This window comes from Meriones unguiculatus, chromosome 11 (assembly GCF_030254825.1).
Source record: "Meriones unguiculatus strain TT.TT164.6M chromosome 11, Bangor_MerUng_6.1, whole genome shotgun sequence".
NCBI lineage: Eukaryota > Metazoa > Chordata > Mammalia > Rodentia > Muridae > Meriones > Meriones unguiculatus.
Window position 1 is genome coordinate 38,814,701 of NC_083359.1, and position 17,332 is coordinate 38,832,032.

The window sequence follows — 17,332 nt, forward strand, 5'->3', positions numbered from 1 at the left end:
GTAAAGCAGGCTGGCCTCAAACTCAAAGTGCTCTGCCTGTCTCTGCCTTCTGAGTGCTGGGATTACAGGTGTGCCCCACTGCGCCCAGCCCAGCTTAGTATTTCAAAACTTATTAATAAATCCAATAGGTCTCTCGGTCATCATTTGGGAGTTAAAACGGGAATAGAAAAAAAAAAACATATATCATTTTACAAACAGATGCTGGAGATCTGGCTCTATCTGGCTTCAGAACACTTGCTGCACAGCAAGGAGGATCCGAGTCTGGATGTCAGCACCTTTGTCACAGTTCAGTCATGGTCTTGACAGCAACTGTAATACCAGCGATATGGACAGCAGTGAAGACAGGAGGACTGAAGGCCTAGGTCACTAACAGCTTACCAACACAAACAAGAACTTTAGGCTCTAGAAGAGACCCTGCCCCAAAGAATAGAGTAGAAAGTGATGGAGGAGGACAGCGAATGTCGTCTTCTGGCCTTTGCACAGAGCATATACACGTGTGTATACCACACACACGCACGCATACACTACGTACAAACTCTTCCACGTGTGCATGCACTACACATGCACTCTTTTTATAAATCAATAAATGAGGGCTGGAGAGCTGGCTCAGTGGTCAAGAGCACCGGCTGCTCTTCCAGAGGCCCTGAGTTCAATTCTCAGCAACCACATGGTGGTTCACAACCATCTAAGATGAGCTCTGGTGCCCTCTTCTGGTCCGCAGCACACAAGCAGGCAGGATGCTGTATCAATAATAAATAAATCTTAAGATTCTTAAAAACAAAACAAAAACCTAACTAACTAATTAAGTAAATAATAAATAGAAAAACATCTGAGGATGGTGGCAATGCTTTTTTATTTTTTATCTTTTTATGGTTTTGCAAGACAGGGTTTCTCTGCGTACCTCTGTGTTGACTATCCTGAAATTCACTCTGTAGACTAGGTTGGCCTTAAACTCAGAGATCTGCCTGCGCTTGCCTCTGGGTTCTAAGATTAAAGGTGTGCACCATTAGCCAGGCATGGCAGTGCATGCCTTCAGTTGTAGCAGTTGGGAGGCAGAGTCAGGTGGATCTCTGTGAGTTTGAGGTCAGCTTGGTTCCAGGACAGCCAGGTCTACACAGAGAAACCCTGTCTCAAAAATAAAAAATAAAAAAAAAGTGGACACCACTGCCTTGCTCATGGCAATGCCTTTAGTTCCTGGTATTTAAGTGGAATTCTGAATCTGAGGCCAGCCTGTTTCACAAAGCTAGTTCCAGGACAGCCACATACACTGTGAGACCCTATCTAAAAAAGAAAAAGAAAAAAAAAAGGAGAGAGAGAGAGAGAAAGAAACGAAGGAAGGAGGGAAGGAAGGAAGGGAAAGAAAAAAAAAAGAAAGAGAAAAACATGTTTAAGAAATAAACAGCTATTTTTTTTTTGGTAGCCATTTCTCTTAGTGTTGGTTGGTTCCGGTTAGCAGCTGCTCCAGTCATAAGGGTCCTGTGGCTAGTGGGGCACAGCGCTTGCTCAGGAATGTTTGTGATGAGTTTACCCCTCAATCCCAAGCCTTTTCTCAAAGGACCGACAGGAAAGCCAGTGATGGTAAACCTAAACGGGGAATGGAACACAAGGGCTGCCTGGTCTCTATATACAGCTACATAAGCATGCAGCTTGTAAACGGAGAAGAATATTTAGATGGGGCATTGTCTGGACATCTGCATGAAGTTCTAGTAAGGTGTGATAATGTCCTGTATATCAGAGGCGTTGAGGAGGAGGAGGAAAATGGGGAAATGAGAGAATAGCATCTTTGAGGATGTATGTAGGTAGGTAGGTAGATATTTCTTTTTTATGTGAATTTCTATACAATAAAGATTTGGGTTTTTTAAAATAAATAGTCACCAGGTGCAGTGGCATATACCTGTAATCCCAGTACTCTGGAAACAGAGGCAGGTGGATTTCTATGAGTTCGAGGCCAGCCTGGTTTACAAAGTGAGTCCAGGACAGCCAAGGCTACACAGAGAAACACTGTCTTGAAAAAACAACAACAAAAACAGAAATAAATAGCTTGGGATACATGTGGCTCTGTCTTACAAAAAGAAAACAAAATTAAAAACAAACTTAAATGAATAAATAAATAAGTAGATCTAAATCTAGCCACATCAATAACATTAAAAATTAATGAACTAAATACTTAAAGGCAGAGAGACAGGCAAAAGTCATGTGGGCCAGAGGTTGAAGCAAGAAGGTAGCCCAGGAGTTAGAGCCAGCCTGAACAGAAGAGTGACCTCCTCTATTTTCTTTCCCCTTCAGTGCTGGGATTGAATTTAGGATCTTAAAGACAAAGTCTTTCTTTAATTTTATTTATTTAGTTTGTGGTTATGGTTATTTTGCCTGTGTACATTTTCCTGGCCATCAGCTATGTGCCTGGCACCTGATAAACCCAGACGAGAGCGGTAAATCCCCTAGGTCTGGAGTTTTAGATGGTCGTGAACTGCTACCCGGATGTTGGGAACCAAACTCTGGGCCTCTGGAAGAGCAGCCAGTGCTTTTAACACCTGACTCTTTTGTTTGCTTGTTTGTTCATTTGTTTTTCGAGACAGGGTTTCTTTGTGCAGCCCTGGCTGTCCTGGAACTCAGTCTGTAGACCAGGCTGGCCTCCAACTCAGAGATCCACCTGCTTCTGCCTCCTGAGCTGGGACTAAAGGCATGTGCCACCACTGCCCGGCTAACCTGAACAAACTTTTTCAACATTTTTTTTTTCTTGTTTTTCTTCCTTTTTGAGACAGGGTTCCTCTGTGTAACAGAGCCCTGGCTGCCGTGGATTTGCTTTGTAGACCAGGCTGGCCTCAAACTCTTAAGAGATCTGCCTGCCTCTGCCTCCCAGAGTGCTGGGATCACAGGCCTGCGCCACCGCGGCTACCTGAACAATTTTTTAAGTTCAGACAGTTTGTGAGATTCTTTTTCAAAAAAAAAAATAATAATAAATTATGGGCTGGAGAGATGGCTCAGTGATTAAGAGCATGGTCTGCTCTTCCGAAGAATCCGGGTACCGGCCCCACCCGGCTGTGGTGGAGGCGGGGCGGAGCGGGGAGGGCGAGACGGGGCGGGGCGAAGCGGGCGAGCCGTAGCCGGGTACCACCCTCTGCCCCTCAGAGCGCAGCGTTCGGCGCCGCGCCAGCCCGCGCCATGAGCTACCTGTTTGGGCGTGCCGCGCTGCGGGCGTTGTTGTGCGGGCCGCGCTTTCCAGGCCTGCTAGTGCGCCCCAGTTCCGGTGAGTCCTTCGCCCGTGGGGAGCTAGCTGGGCGGATGGCGGCTGCGCGGCCTTTGTTTGCTCACGTGCAGCAGCCGAAGGCTAAGGACCGTGCAAGCGCCATCCTCAACAGCCAGAAAATCAGGGCTTTGAGCAGAAGAAAGCCAAAGCCTCGGCGGGGAGACTAGCAGACCCGAGGCTCCTAAGGGTGCGGGGTCACATTTTCAGGCAGCCGTTGTTTCCAGGGATTGAAAGCCAACCTGAGTCAGAGCAGGCCCAAGACAACCCGGCCACTTCTTGGGGTCTTGGCCCTTGCTACCCATTAATGGGATGCTGAGAGCCTTTCTTTCATGAGCTCTGGAAATTGAATAGTCTCACCAAGGCACAGACGAGCAGGCACCAGAGTTCTGGGGCTATCCTGGGTCTCCTGTCATTTCCGTTTGGGGAATGATCAAGGGAGACTTCTTTCCTTGCGTTTTATTCAGTGGGCATCTGTTGTGGCCTGAGGATGAAGCCTGCTCTCCCTTTTCTGAACTCTTGGCGTTTCTCCTAACTTTGGTGCACTTTTGTGAGACAGCCAGGGGCTAGGATCCTCTCAGAAGTAGCGTTTGGTCTTGGGAGAGGCGCTCAATGCCTTAGCAGTAGCAGGAGCACTAGGACAACTTCAGACTTGGAGATAAAAGTGTTCTCCTGAGTAGCAACCTGGACCCGCGGGCAGCTTGGTTCCAGCCCTGATCATCCCCCATCATCGTCCTTTTCAAGTCCTACCCCTTGGTCCCCAGGATTCAGCCGTCCTAGACATGGTGCACTAATTTTCATAGAGTCTGGTACCCTGGAGTCATGTGAGGCTAGACTTAAGTTTTCTTTCCAGGAGGTCGTCATCGCCAGGCCTCTCTGGCCTCTAAGTTATCTGAGCCTTTTTAGGGAAACCACCTCCACCTTGGGCTGTTTCTGCTTACTGCCAAGGCAACCCCTGTTTGTATTTGTTCTTCCAGACCTCCCGACATGGTGGCAGGCACTTTCCAGGACTGTGATGTCTTTGCTCTGGCAGGGATCTAGGTGGGAGGGACCTGAAAATGGGGGGGCATCCTCACCCCCGACCCTTCTTCTTTTACAGGAGGACCCTCCTGGCCTCAGGAGCGGGCGCTGGTTAAGGTGAAACCAGACGGGGTGCAGCGGAGGCTAGTGGGGACTGTGATACAACGCTTTGAGATGCGGGGCTTCAGGCTGGTGGGGATGAAGATGTTGCAGGTATCTGCCCTTGGCTGTGGTGCCCCTAAAGTCTCCTAGTACCGGTAGTTGCAAGGATTGGGAGGTAGCCATTCTGGGAGCTAATTTCTGTAGTTGTGTCTGAAACCAGTCAGGGGTTTGCTCTCCCAGGGTTTGTCTCACCCTTCTCTCCCCACAGGCACCAGAGAGCATCCTTGCTGAGCACTACCATCACCTACAGAAGAAGCCCTTCTACCCAGCCCTTATCAGCTACATGAGCTCTGGGCCTGTGGTGGTCATGGTACAGCAGGGCCGGAGCAATGGGATGGGGGTATATGGGGTGTCTTTCCCCAAGCAAATGAAAGGGCTCAGAGTGAGCCCAGGGCATCTGGGGCCCCTCAATTTCTTTCTAACTTTCATATCTATGCTGCAGGTCTGGGAAGGGGACAATGTGGTCCGCATCTCAAGGGTCATGGTAGGACACACTGACTCAATAAAGGCAGCCCCTGGGACAATCAGGGGAGACTTCAGTGTTCACATCAGCAGGTATGGAGGCACTGATACCCTTAGTCTCCCAATGTGGGGTAATGAAGGCCAGTATTAGCCAGGTGGTGGTGGCACATGCCTTTAATCCCAGCGACAGAGGCAGTCAAATCTCTATGAGTTCGAGGCCAGCTCTTCTACAGAGTGAGTTCCAAGACCACCAGGGTTACACTAAGAACCCCCCCCCCCCCCACACACACACAAAAAAAAAACAGAACAAACAAACAAAAAGGCAGCCCAGACTTAGGACAGATCCTTAAAGTTGGGCAGTGGTGGCTCACACCTTTAATCCCAACACTTGGGAGCCACAGCAGATGGATTTCTGAGTGTGAGGCTGGCCTGGTCACAAAGCAAGTTCTGAACAAGTACACAAAGAAACTCTGTCTCAAAAAAAGACAAAAAAACCCCAGATCCTTGAGAAGTGGGTGTCTTTGGCTGGAGAGATGGTTCAGGGGTTAAGAGCATCGTCTGTTCTTCCAAAGGTCCTGAATGCAATTCCCAGCAACCACATGGTGGCTCATAACCATCTATACTGAGATCTGATGTCCTTTTCTGGCATGCAGGTGTATCATGCAGATAGAGCTCTCATACATGTGAAACATAAATAAATAAAAGCCAGATGTGGTGGCACTCAGGGAAGCAAAGGCAAGTGGATCACTGTGAGTTTGAGGATAGCCTGGTCTATAAATTTAGTCCAGGACAGCCAAGTCTATACAGAGAAACTGTCTTAAAAAAAAAAACAAAAACAAAAACAAAACCCAAAAAACAAAAACCCTAAAAAAAAAAAAAAAAAAAGGAGAGGTTGTCTTGCTGGACTGAAAGTAAAGCCAAGAGACTTCTGATAGTGAAGTGTTTGCTTTAAGATTAAAAACAACAACAAAATTTATCTATTTATTTATTTATTTTTGAGATAAGTCCTCAGGTAGGCCAGGCTAGCTTTGAGTTCATTCTGTAGCTCAGGCTGTCTTGAACTCTTGATATTCCTGCCTCTACTACCTGAGTGTTGAACTTAAGTATGCTACCATGTCTGACTGAAACTTTTTTTTTTTTTCTGGCTCTCTAGTATTCTGTTTTGGTTGACAACCATGAGGGTTGGCTCTGGTAGGGAGGCAGCTCTCAGAAACTGGCCTCTGAGCTTGTGAAAAACTGGGGCCAGGCTAGATGGAAATTTCCAGCCCCGTTACTGTCCACCCACTTCCCCTTCTTCATTCCCTTCATTTTTTTTTTTTTTTTCTTTTCAGATAAAATCTCATGTAATCCAGGCTGGTCTCAAACTGATTATATTGCTGAGGACAGCCACAAATTTGTAAGCTCCCTGCCTCTACCTGCCAGCCAAGTACTAGGTGATTCAATCCCCTGCCAAGTGCTGGGGATTGAACTCAGGGCCTTGTGCATGCTGGGCAAGCACTCTGCCAGCTGAGCTATATCTCTAGCTTCCTTTTTAATTGTGTGTGCACCTGAATGTCTGTGCATGTGCTTGTAGTACCTGCGGAATTCAGAGTGGGTGTTAGGTGTCCTAGAGCTGGAGTTACCGGTAGTCGTGAGCTGCCCTATTTGGGTGCTGGGAACCAAGCGCAGGTCCTCGGCAAGATCAGGATGTGCCCTTAACTGCTGAGCCATCTCTCCAGCCCATCTCCTCCTTCCTTTCTGAGGCAGGGCCTCCCTCTGCAATCCAGACTGGCCATGAACTCAAGGCAATCCTGCTGTCTCAGCTTCTTCAGTGCTGGTGTTACAGGCTTGCAGCACCATACCATTTCCAAAATCCCTTTCTCTTCTCTATATTCACCTTTTTCCCCTGACAGGGGGCAGCAGGCTAGAGGCAAGTTATCTCTGCGACCCCTCTCACTGTGGCACAGGCTTCACCTTGTCTACTTCTCACAGGAATGTCATCCATGCTAGCGATTCTGTGGAGGCGGCCCAGAGGGAGATCCAGCTGTGGTTTCAGAGCAGCGAACTGTTGAACTAGACAGACGGTGCTCACCATGGTAGCTACTGCCCGGCCTGAGGGTTTGAACTACCCTTTGCACTTCAGGGGCCACTCATGACCAACTACCTCTGTCAACAAGAACTCAAGTCCACACCCTTCCCATCTCCCCAAGCCACTCCTTGTTCACCCTTTGTCCAACTCCAGCCCAGGGGAATCTAAGCCTCAACTTTATGTGCCTTTTTGTATCCTAAGCCAACACAATACTGGACCATATCCTTCCATACCAACGTGCCAGACAAACCTCTGGGGCATTGTCAAAGGTGACTTCGCCGGCCTCAGAGGATAGATATTAAAATCTTATGCTTAAAATGGGAATGGTATACTTGGTATTTCTGCCATGTCAACATTGTATGACCTTTCCTGGGGAGACGTGAACAAATGCCTGTTCGCCCCAGATAAGGCACCAACAATAGACCAGAGTAACAATTTCATTCATTTCTAGCTTGGTGAACCCATGAGTTGATTGGACTGCCTTATAGGAAAATGGATGAGAGGTTAGCCCCAGGGGCATGGATGACCTCAGAACACCCCAGTCACTGAAAAGTCCCACCAAGCATGGGCACTGACATCAAGCATGATGGAATCCTGCTTTCAGTTAACCTACCTCCTATATGCCCTTGGTGTCCTTGCCCCAAGACTCTGGGAGTGGGAAGTACTCGGTGGGGAGTCAAGGCTAGAGTTCTAAAGCCCGGGATTACTATTACCCTGGTCCCAGCTACCACTGTATTCTTATTTCATTGACATGGCTGCAGGGCCAAGCATCCGGTAGGTCACCACAGCAATGACGGAAACTGCGTTACTCAAGCGCTCTGATGAGTGCCTTTATGTGTGGTGTGAGCAGTAGACTTGAAACTGACAGCTCTACTCCCCCAGGAGGAAGATCCCTTCACTTTGGTAAATATATGAACCACGCAAGAGTCCAGGGCTCATGAAACCAAAATCCCAAACGAGGTTCTTTTGCTGGTGCCATCACAGCTCCGCCCAGTCTGATTCTTCTGAGAGAGGGTGGCAGCAAGGGCTAGGTAGGGCCTTAGGCCTCTTCAAGGCACAGTGAGCCTGTTGGTGGGAGTACCAAGTCTTTGTGGGTATTGTGGGACAGGTCTCCTGAGGCTGGAACAGTGGAGGGTACTCACATCTCTCCCTCAGTGCTCTCAGGCCCCGAAGAGCCTCCTCCACTCCTGACCTGAGGTGGTCTATGATGGCGACCGCTGCCTAATGTCCACTAATTTTCACGTTGACACATGCAAATCACATCTCATCCCGGATCCTGAAGTCCCTGATCCAAGTAGTTGATAAATCATGACCGCTTCTGAGGTTAATTTGACATCTCGACAATGGAACCCAGTTCTGGGTTCTCAGCACTGGTCTCTCTGCCTGGCAGCTTCAACTGAACGGATGAGTGCAGTGATCCTCGCCACTCTGGAATTTTCACCCGGGCTGGCCACGCGAGGGAGCTATTAGCTTTGCAAGCTCCAGATCCTCTGCACTGCGAGGGAGTGTCCAAAAGGCAGAGCTGTGATGGTCCCGACTTCCACAGCCTGGCGAGCTTGGGTGCGTGGACCGAGCGGCACCGCTCTGCGTCACTGAATCCTCCCACTCGCAGTCCCAGCAAGCTGTGCGCCACGGTGGGCGGAATGGTCGCCGGGCGGAGTGGGCCGGTCTGGAGGCGGGGAATCTCGGGATTGGGTGTGATAGAAAGGCGTGAAGGGCTGAGGCACCTCCTCGTGGGCGGGACGTCCCTGCAGGGCGAGCCTGGGGAGCGGGATGGCTTGGGGGCGGGAGCCTGGCGCTGGACATTTCTGGGCGGGGCGAGCAGCTGGCAGAACTTAGGGTATTGCTTTGGAAAGGTATACCTGGTTCCCAGTTCGGCTGTTCTCGCCACCGCGGCCGGCACGCAGTCATGGCCCAGCTGCCGCCCGACGTTGAGGAAGATGATTGTCTTTCTGAATACCGCCACCTCTTCTGCCCGGATCTTCTCCAGTGAGCTAAAGCAGGGAACTAGGAAGCGATCCCGAGTCAGGGATCTGCCGCTGGATGAGACAGCCCAGAGGATGGGTGCCTAGTACCCCTCTCCTGGGGGATCCTAGACCTCAACTTTCTTGGGGATTCTGGAAAGATGGGATGAGGGACTGCGGGAGGAAGCTTTTCCGTTTTTGGAAACGTGTCTCTCTTGGTAACTTACTACACAGAGAATTTTAGGCTAAATATTCTCCTTCACCCCCGAACCTACAGGAAGCCTAAAAATAACCAACTTTAAAGGTTGCAGTTGTATGGCGGGGCATTTGTGTTTAGCAAACCCATTAGGTTTCATGCTCTTCAGGAGCGTACTTTCTTTCATAACCACACTGGGTGGAAAGTCATGGGGTCAAAGGCCTCCACGGGCCATATCTATTGACCTTCTGTTAACAGAGTTTGTTTTGTTTTGTTGTTGTTGCTGTTTTGTTTTGTGTTTTTTTGTTTTGTTTTGTTTTAAATTAGTTATTTTGTTTGATTATTTATGGCTTTTCGAGGCTAGGTTTCTCTGTGTAGCCCTGCCTGTCTTGAGCTCTCCCTCTAGACCAGGCTGGCCTTTAATTCCTGGTTCCCCTGCCTCCACCTCTCAGGTGCTGTAATTACAGGCATATATCCTCTACTGAGCTGAATCATTGCTTTCAAAGTAGGTTCTGGAGACTAGAGAGATGGCTGGGTGGTTCAGAGCTCGTACTGTTCTTGCAGAGGACCCAGGTTTGGTCCCCAGCATCCACATGAGAACTCAACTCTCTGTAGGCACACAGGCAGAACACTCATACAGGTAACATAAATAAATCTAAAAACTTCCTGTTTTTGAAGGGACAAAGTGGCCTTTATCACAGGTGGTGGTTCTGGGATTGGCTTCCGGATCGCTGAGATTTTCATGAGGTACACACCTTATTAACTTTGGCTGGACCCCTGATGGTTTTTGGGGAGTGGTTGAATGCTGCCCTGGGGGGAAGGCAGGACTTTTGGGGTCTCTTAGAATTGGGTGAGACTGTGTGAACTGGCCTCAGAGCCTTATAGATTTGGGGGGGGGGGTTTCTACAGCGCAGAACAGTGTCTCTTGGACACAGGTTTTGAGGCCTCATTGAGAGGGTTACCCACTTACTACTGAAGCTGGTGGAGGCTCAGAATTAGGCTGAGGTGGAGATAGAAGAACCCTTTTCCAGTTCCCCCCAGCACTCCACGTTTTCATAACTGAAAGTGAGTCCCACAAGAATTGACATTGGCTCTAAACTGTTATTCAGAGCTGTTGGCTTAATGCAGTTTCTTTTAGTAGAACAAAGCTCTGTTTATTCAGTCCTGAAGATTAGATAAGGTAGTGTTAACGTTTGTGGAACCTATGTCATGACCATTGTCACCACTAGGCTCTCTCTCTCAAAATGGGCTTTCTGTCCTTCACTCCATTGCCCTAGCAGACCCTGCACAGACCTGAGATTGGTACCAGTAGCCCACCACACCCTTTCTGCCATGTACATGGTATCTCGGGCAGAATACCCCCAGCCAGAATACACATCATAGAAACCTAGGAGTGGGCAACCTTGGCACCCAGGATTCTTTCTGGAGTGACTCAGCCCTACCTGAGTCCCTGCGCCTCCTGCCAGTCATGTTTCAGCCTCGATTCATCCATCCCTCAAGCTAAGAAACTCTTGAGGGACCCAGGGTGTATCCCTCACACTTCTCAGGCCTGCTGTCTGGTTTTGTAGGCATGGCTGCCATACTGTCATCGCCAGCAGGAGTCTGCCAAGAGTGTCCAAGGTGAGAAGACTGGGATGCTGAACCTGGGTCAGGGAGAGTTCCGAACCCCAGGGGACAGGAACAAAACAAGTCTGTTCCTTCTTAAACAGAGGAGCTCAGTGGAAGTGGACCCTCATAGATACCATTGACTTTTTACAAGTTTGGTTATTGGGCCATGGTTTTAGAAGTAATACAGGTCTGGAATTTTTCAGTAGGATCACCAATATTGGAGATCATTTTTTCTACCCATCTAGGTCCAGGGGGAAATGGCCTGGAGGGTAGGCAGAAAGTGGGACCTGGGACAGGTGAAGTCTTACAGAGAATGCAGGATGTCTTACCAACATGACCACAGGGGGGTAGCTACTTTAAAAAATAATTTATTTAATTTTATTTCATGTGCATTGGTGTGAGGGTGTCAGATCACCTGGAACTGGAGTTACAGACAGTTGTGAGCTGCCATGTGGGTGCTGGGAGATGAACCCAGGTCCTTTGGAAGGACAGACAGTACTTTTAACCACTGAGCCATCTCTCTAGCCCTGGGGGTGGACATTTTTAAGCTAAGTCTCCCTGACACAAGACTGGAGGTTTCTCTGTGTAGCCCTGGCTATCCCAGAACTCACTCTGTAGATCAGGCTGGCCTTGAACACAGATCTGCCACAGGTACCTACCACAGCAAACTTGGGGTCCTAATGTAACGTAGATGAGCCCTTTCCATGAAGGATGTGCTTCTCCAGGTTGAGGCTGCCATCCAATTCTCTTTCTCTCTGGTGTCCAGGCTGCTGAAAAGTTGGTTGCTGCCACTGGAAAGCGGTGCCTCCCTCTATCTATGGATGTCCGCGTTCCCTCAGCTGTCATGGCTGCAGTAGACCAGGCACTGAAAGAATTTGGCAAAATCGACATCCTCATTAACTGTGAGTCAGCAGTAACTGAGGCCAGATTCTTCTGATTAGCTGAGAGTGCTGTTTGGAAGCTCCAGAACTCTGTTCCTGGGGCAAGGATGTGCCAAAGTGCCTAGGTGTTTGTCTTGGCCCACCTATGAACTCACAATTGCCAGAGGCACAGTTTAGGCCAAAAGCTCTGTCTTGGACTATGTTCACTCTTTCCAAGGGGTGGAAAGCCTAAGCTATGCTGGGTGCCCTGCGAAAATGACTAAATCATAATTCAGGGGTGTTTTGTGTACTAAAATTTCTATTTTTTAAGAAAGTGGGCTGGCCTGGCAGTGGTGGCACAAGCCTTGAATCCCAGCACTCAGGAGGCAGAGACAGGTACATATCTCTGAGTTCGAGCCAGCCTAGTTTACAGATTGAGTTCCAGGACAGCCAGGGCTACAAGAAACCTTGTTTTGAAAAACAAACAACAACAACAACAAAAAGTGAGCTGAAAGACGGCTCAGCAGCTTAGACCTGAGTCATATCCCTGGGACCAGGGAATGAATCCACTACCCCAGGTTGTCCTCTGATCTCCGCACACATGCCACGGCAAATGCACACCTACACACATCACACATATATAAAAATTACATAAATTCTAAAATAAAAGTATGGGTCTGGTTTTAATCTGAGTACTCACGAGGCAGAGGGAAACAGATCTCTTTAATTTGAGGCCAGCCTGGTCTACATAGAGAACTTGAGGCCAGCTTGGTCTACATAGTAAGTTCCAGGACAGCTGGAGCTACGTTAAAAAAAAAAACAAACTTGTCTCTAAATAAATAAATAAATAAACAAGTAAGCCAAATAGACTTGGCAATGGGCCTCAGCATGCAAAAAAGCCCTGGTTACTATCATTAGTCCAGAAAAAAGTCGAGTTCATAGCCTTACAGAATAAGTAAGTAGATAAAACAGAATTCTATATAATCATTTCACAGTGTCTGCTATGACTCAAATGTTACATTTGCTGAATAATTGATATATTTAAAAAATATTTATTTATTATTTATTTTTCATATATACAGTTCTGCCTGCATGTACACCTGCAGGCCAGAAAAGGGCACCAGATCTCATTATAGATGGTTTGTGAGCCACCTTGTGGTTGCTGGAACTGAACTCAGGAACTCTGGAAGAGCAGCCAGGGCTCTTAACTTCTGAGCTATCTCTCCAGCCCAATAATTGATATTGTTACCATACAGAGGCAGTCTTATGGTCTTCACAGCACCAGACACATGCCACACACACACACAAACACTCAACACAAAATGAAGATAAACATACACATACATATTTTTAAAAAGAAGCTAAAAAAATAAAAACGTGAACATCTCATGTGTTAGATTCCTTGCGCTGATGAAGAACCACAGACTTTGTGGCTTTAAACGAAAGCTGCAATTCTTTAGTCCCGGAGGCTAAAACCAGGGTGTTGCCAGAACTGTGCTCTCTGCAGGCTCCAGAAGGGGACCTGTCTGCAGCTTTATCTCAGCTTTCAGAGTTGCACCAATTCATAGTGTTCCTTGGCTGTGGCTGCATCACCCTAATTTCTGCCTCCATCTTCTCGTGGACTGTCTTATGTGCCTTTGTATTTTTGCATATTCTCTTTCTGTCCTGATGATTGAACCCACAACCTTGTGCATGTTAGGCAAGAGTTCTACCCCTGATGACACCCCCAGTTCCCATTGCTCTTCTTATATAAAGAAATCAATTAGTGCTTACCCTAATTCAGCATGATCACAACTTGATAACAAAGACTCTATTTTCTGGGTTTTTTGTTTTGACTTTTTGTGGTTTTTTCTTGTTTATTTTTTCCTTAGATATATTTATTTTTATTGTAAGTACATTGGTGTTTGACTGCATGTATGTCTGTGGATCCTCTGGAACAGAAGTTACAGACTGTTGTGAGCTGCCATGTGGGTGCTGGGAATTGAATCTGGGTCCTCTGGAAGAGCAGTCAGGACTCTTAACATGGCTGAGCCATCTCTCCAGCTGTTTTTTGTTTTTGATACAGGGTTTCTCTGTGTAGCCCTGGCTGTCCTGGAACTCTCTTGGTAGACCAGGCTAGCCTCAAACTGACAGAAATCCACCTGTCTCTGCCTCCTGCATGCTGGAATAAAGGCATGTACCGCCATGCCTGGGCTAAAGACTGAATTTTCAAATAAGGTCACATTCATAAAGTAAAAAAAAAAAAAAAACAAAAAAAACCCAAACCATCTATCTACCTACCTATCTATGTGAGATAGAATCTCCTATAGGCTCAGGTTGGGGTCAAGCCTACTGTGTGCTTGAGGATGACCTTGAACTTATGATCCTTCTGCCACTGCCCCAAGTGCTGCATCCATGTGTAAAAGTAAAGCTTTTCTATATCTACCCTAGCTCCCAAATAAATGACATGGAGGCCTTTAGATTTATTACAAATTTCAGGAACTATAATTGGGTAGACACTGAGCTATTCTAACCCAACTATGCTAGTCTGGCCTACTTCCCAGCCACATGGCCCATTACCTGTCATTTTAGTCTCCCTCTGGCACCTCTTTATTTAGCCTTGTCCTGATGACATCTCCTCTCTCTGTCTGTCTGTCTATCTCTCTGTCTCTCTCTCCCTGCTCTTTATTAACCAATCTGAAGTGATGGAGAATAGTTTTTACACAACATTGAGACAGGAGATACTTTATAGTAATGGCAATCCCAATGTCCTAGACTGCAACCAAATCTCTGGGTACAGAAATCAGCATTTGAATACACAGTGCACAAAACCATCCTTCAGCACCCACACTTGATTTTGGGACTTCTTCACTCCTTGGTGTATTACCTATTATCCTGTGCCTGTTGCCCAAGGAATTCTTTCATTTTTTACTTTTTTTGTTTTGTTTTGTTTTTCTCTGTGTAGCCCTGGCTGTCCTGAACTCACTTTGTAGACCAGGCTGGCCTTAAACTCACAGAGATCTGCCTGCCTCTGCCTCCCCAAACGCTGGGACTACAGGCCTGCTCCACCGCACCCAACTCCAAGAAATTCTTTGAGTGCTTGGTGTTCCATCTCATTGGCCTTAGACCACTTTGAGGGTCTTCACACTCTCAGTGTCCACAGACCATCAGGCTCCTTTTTGTCCTCTTGACAGGGCTTAGCCCATTAGTGCCCTGTATTCTCAGAGCCAGAGCCCACCAGCTCTCCCTGTCTGTCCTCTAGGTGCAGCTGGGAACTTCCTGTGTCCTGCCAGTGCTTTGTCTTTCAACGCCTTTAAGACTGTAGTCGACATTGACACCATCGGCACCTTCAACGTGTCCCGTGTTCTTTATGAGAAGTTCTTCAGGGTGGGTATCCTCCTGGGATGGCCCCTTTCCTCCTGTGGCTACCCGCTCACTGTCACCCCTTGTGTGTTTCAGGACCACGGAGGAGTGCTCGTGAATATCACTGCCACGCTCAGCATGCGTGGCCAGGCGCTCCAGCTACACGCAGGCACCGCCAAGGCAGCTGTGGGTATGAGTGGCCCCTGTGAACCACCTCCCTCGACTATCCCCAGAGGGCGATGATCTCCATATCAACTTGATCCTAGCTGTGGATGCTGTAGAGCTCCTGCTGGCATTCGGGCTACCCCGGAGGCACAGCAGCCTCACCATTTCACCTCCTGTGTGCATCTCTCCCATGCAGATGCTATGACCCGGCACATGGCTGTAGAGTGGGGTCCCCACAATATCCGTGTCAACAGCCTGGCTCCTGGACCCATCAGTGGCACTGAGGGGATCCGGAGATTAGGTAAGTCTCTGGGAGTCTGGGACACCTATAATTCTAGAACTGTAGCAGGGCTTAAAAGTTGTCTGGCTTGATAGAGCAACTACTGTTTCCAGATGTGGATCAGGGAGAGTGCTGGCTGGAGAAGGCAGTGAACACCATGGCCTAGGGGCTTACTGGTACCTGATTTCCTATTGCCTTCCAGGAGGCCCCCAGGCCAGTTTGAAATTAAAGTATCTTTCAAGCCCTCTGCAAAGACCTGGAAACAAGACTGAGATCGCCCACAGTGTGCTGTACCTGGCCAGTCCTCTGTCCTCCTATGTCACAGGGATTATGTTGGTGGTTGATGGTGGCAGCTGGATGACGTTCCCAAATGACATTAAGAAACTGGTAGAATTTGAAACCTTCCCTGCTAAGCTCTAGGTAAGGTACTGTTCCCCCTTCTTGGGAACATGTCCTTGGGGGTCCCCGTGTCCTTGGATGCCTCATTTTTTACTCTACCAGCTGCAGCTATGAACTATGGGTCAGGTTTTCACAGGGCCATCTCTGCCCCGTCTTGGTACAGAGTGGACCCTGCCTGGTGGGCAGACACAGTCTCAAAGGCTGTGAGGAAAGTAGGCTTCTGAAGCTAGGTTTTTCCCAGTGACCTTAGTCTTGTCCATATTGGAAGGATACAGCCTTGAATTTGCAATCTTCTGCATTAGGCTCTGAAGTGCTGAGATCATGCTAAAATACAACTCTGTATTTCTTTCTTCTTCCTTCTCTCCTTCTCTTTCTTCTTTTTCTTTTTTTAAAGGTAGGATCTCATGTAACTCAGGCTGTCTTCAAACACACTATGTAGCTGAAGATGATCTTGAATGTCTGATTCTCTTGTTTCCACCTCCCAAGTGCTGAAAATACAAGAGCCGTCACGCCGATTTTTGCAGTGATGAAGATCACACCCAAGGTTTCATGCATATTAAACCAGCACTGAACCACCCAGCTGAACTACAACCTCTGCTCCAGGATAGGTCTTTTGACACAGAAACAAACACTGTATTTAAGAAAACGGTATCTGGGAGGCAGTATTCTTCATGAGAAATGCCCTCTGCCCCACAGATGAATAGTTACATGGGGAAGGTTTAATCTGATTTGAAAATCCCAGCCAGTTAGCCCTTTCTCTGGGGTCCAAGCTGTTTCCATGTTCTGCTCTCCTTTGCCCACATTCTAGGTGGGCGTAACCAGATTGTGAGTCTAGTCTGCTACTTGCCTATGGTGTCTGAAGAGTTCCTATGATTTTGCCAGAAAAAAAATGCATTTTCTTTTAAAAATTAATATTTTTCACTATTAAAAAATATCTGTGATATGAAATCTGTTAAGTTTCTAGAGAGAAAATTAAACCAATTGCTTCTATCACTGAAATAGTGGTTGTGTTCCCTGTCCTTTTTCTGTGTTTTTTCAGCTAGGTTGCATCTCACGACCTTTTCTCACCAACAGAGCCCAGGCTTTTCCCACACAGCTGCAGGGCTTCCTGATTCTTACCAACAGGCTCCAGTTGGAGGGAGGCATGGCACTGTGGCCACCCTGGTGGGAAGGAGCATCTTTCCCTCTGAAACTCTTGAGTGTTGTAGGCACCTGTATTCTCTGAACTCCCAGCTCAACTGCAAATCCTGAGCATACTCAGCTCGGTAGGTTTACTCCCGGACTCTTGGGGCAAACACGGCATTGCGCTTATAGTTATTGGGCCAGCTCAAGGAAGATGTCATTCCAGCATTCACTCAACGTGTAAAGCACAAGCCGCCCCACTTGGCCTATCCGAGGGTGTTGGATAAGATTGCACACTCACCTGCCAGCTACAGCTTTGTCAGCATCACACGGCACTCAGAATGCACAAGACTCTCAACACCATCCCAAACATGTTCCCAGAACATTTGGTGTCTCACCTTGTCCAGCAACCCTTGACAGTCCACGTGAGGCTTCTGGGA

General features: G+C 47.8%; 2 protein-coding genes and 1 pseudogene across 6 annotated transcripts; all 3 read left to right on the plus strand.

The window, feature by feature from the left end:
- Window positions 1-1,518: 1,518 nt before the first annotated feature.
- Window positions 1,519-1,778, plus strand: LOC110548665 (small nuclear ribonucleoprotein F-like; annotated as a pseudogene).
- A 1,297-nt stretch (window positions 1,779-3,075) lies between these two features.
- On the plus strand, window positions 3,076-7,280 carry Nme4 (NME/NM23 nucleoside diphosphate kinase 4). Of its 2 annotated transcripts, XR_009584493.1 has the most exons (6): window positions 3,076-3,247; window positions 4,344-4,477; window positions 4,635-4,736; window positions 4,869-4,981; window positions 6,220-6,284; window positions 6,860-6,999. XR_009584493.1 is itself a non-coding variant. In XM_021637114.2 (5 exons), the coding sequence occupies exons 1-5, from the start codon at window positions 3,163-3,165 to the stop codon at window positions 6,942-6,944; spliced, it is 519 nt and encodes a 172-aa protein (XP_021492789.1). In that variant the 5' UTR covers window positions 3,076-3,162; the 3' UTR covers window positions 6,945-7,280. The 2 variants fall into 2 exon arrangements, 1 of the variants encoding a protein (XP_021492789.1); XM_021637114.2 differs by lacking the exon at window positions 6,220-6,284 and having other exon boundaries at window positions 6,860-7,280.
- A 1,304-nt stretch (window positions 7,281-8,584) lies between these two features.
- On the plus strand, window positions 8,585-16,769 carry Decr2 (2,4-dienoyl-CoA reductase 2). 4 transcript variants are annotated; one of them, XM_021637220.2, is made up of 9 exons: window positions 8,738-8,945; window positions 9,795-9,863; window positions 10,685-10,736; window positions 11,491-11,626; window positions 14,826-14,950; window positions 15,023-15,116; window positions 15,288-15,392; window positions 15,574-15,791; window positions 16,169-16,769. In XM_021637220.2, exons 1-8 carry the CDS (start codon window positions 8,866-8,868, stop codon window positions 15,789-15,791), a joined length of 879 nt encoding a protein of 292 aa, XP_021492895.1. In that variant the 5' UTR covers window positions 8,738-8,865; the 3' UTR covers window positions 16,169-16,769. The 4 variants fall into 4 exon arrangements, with proteins under 4 accessions (XP_060219905.1, XP_060219906.1, XP_021492895.1 ...); XM_021637222.2 differs by having other exon boundaries at window positions 8,739-8,945; window positions 16,165-16,769; XM_060363922.1 differs by lacking the exons at window positions 9,795-9,863; window positions 10,685-10,736; window positions 11,491-11,626 and having other exon boundaries at window positions 8,585-8,945.
- The last annotated feature ends 563 nt before the right edge of the window (window positions 16,770-17,332 follow it).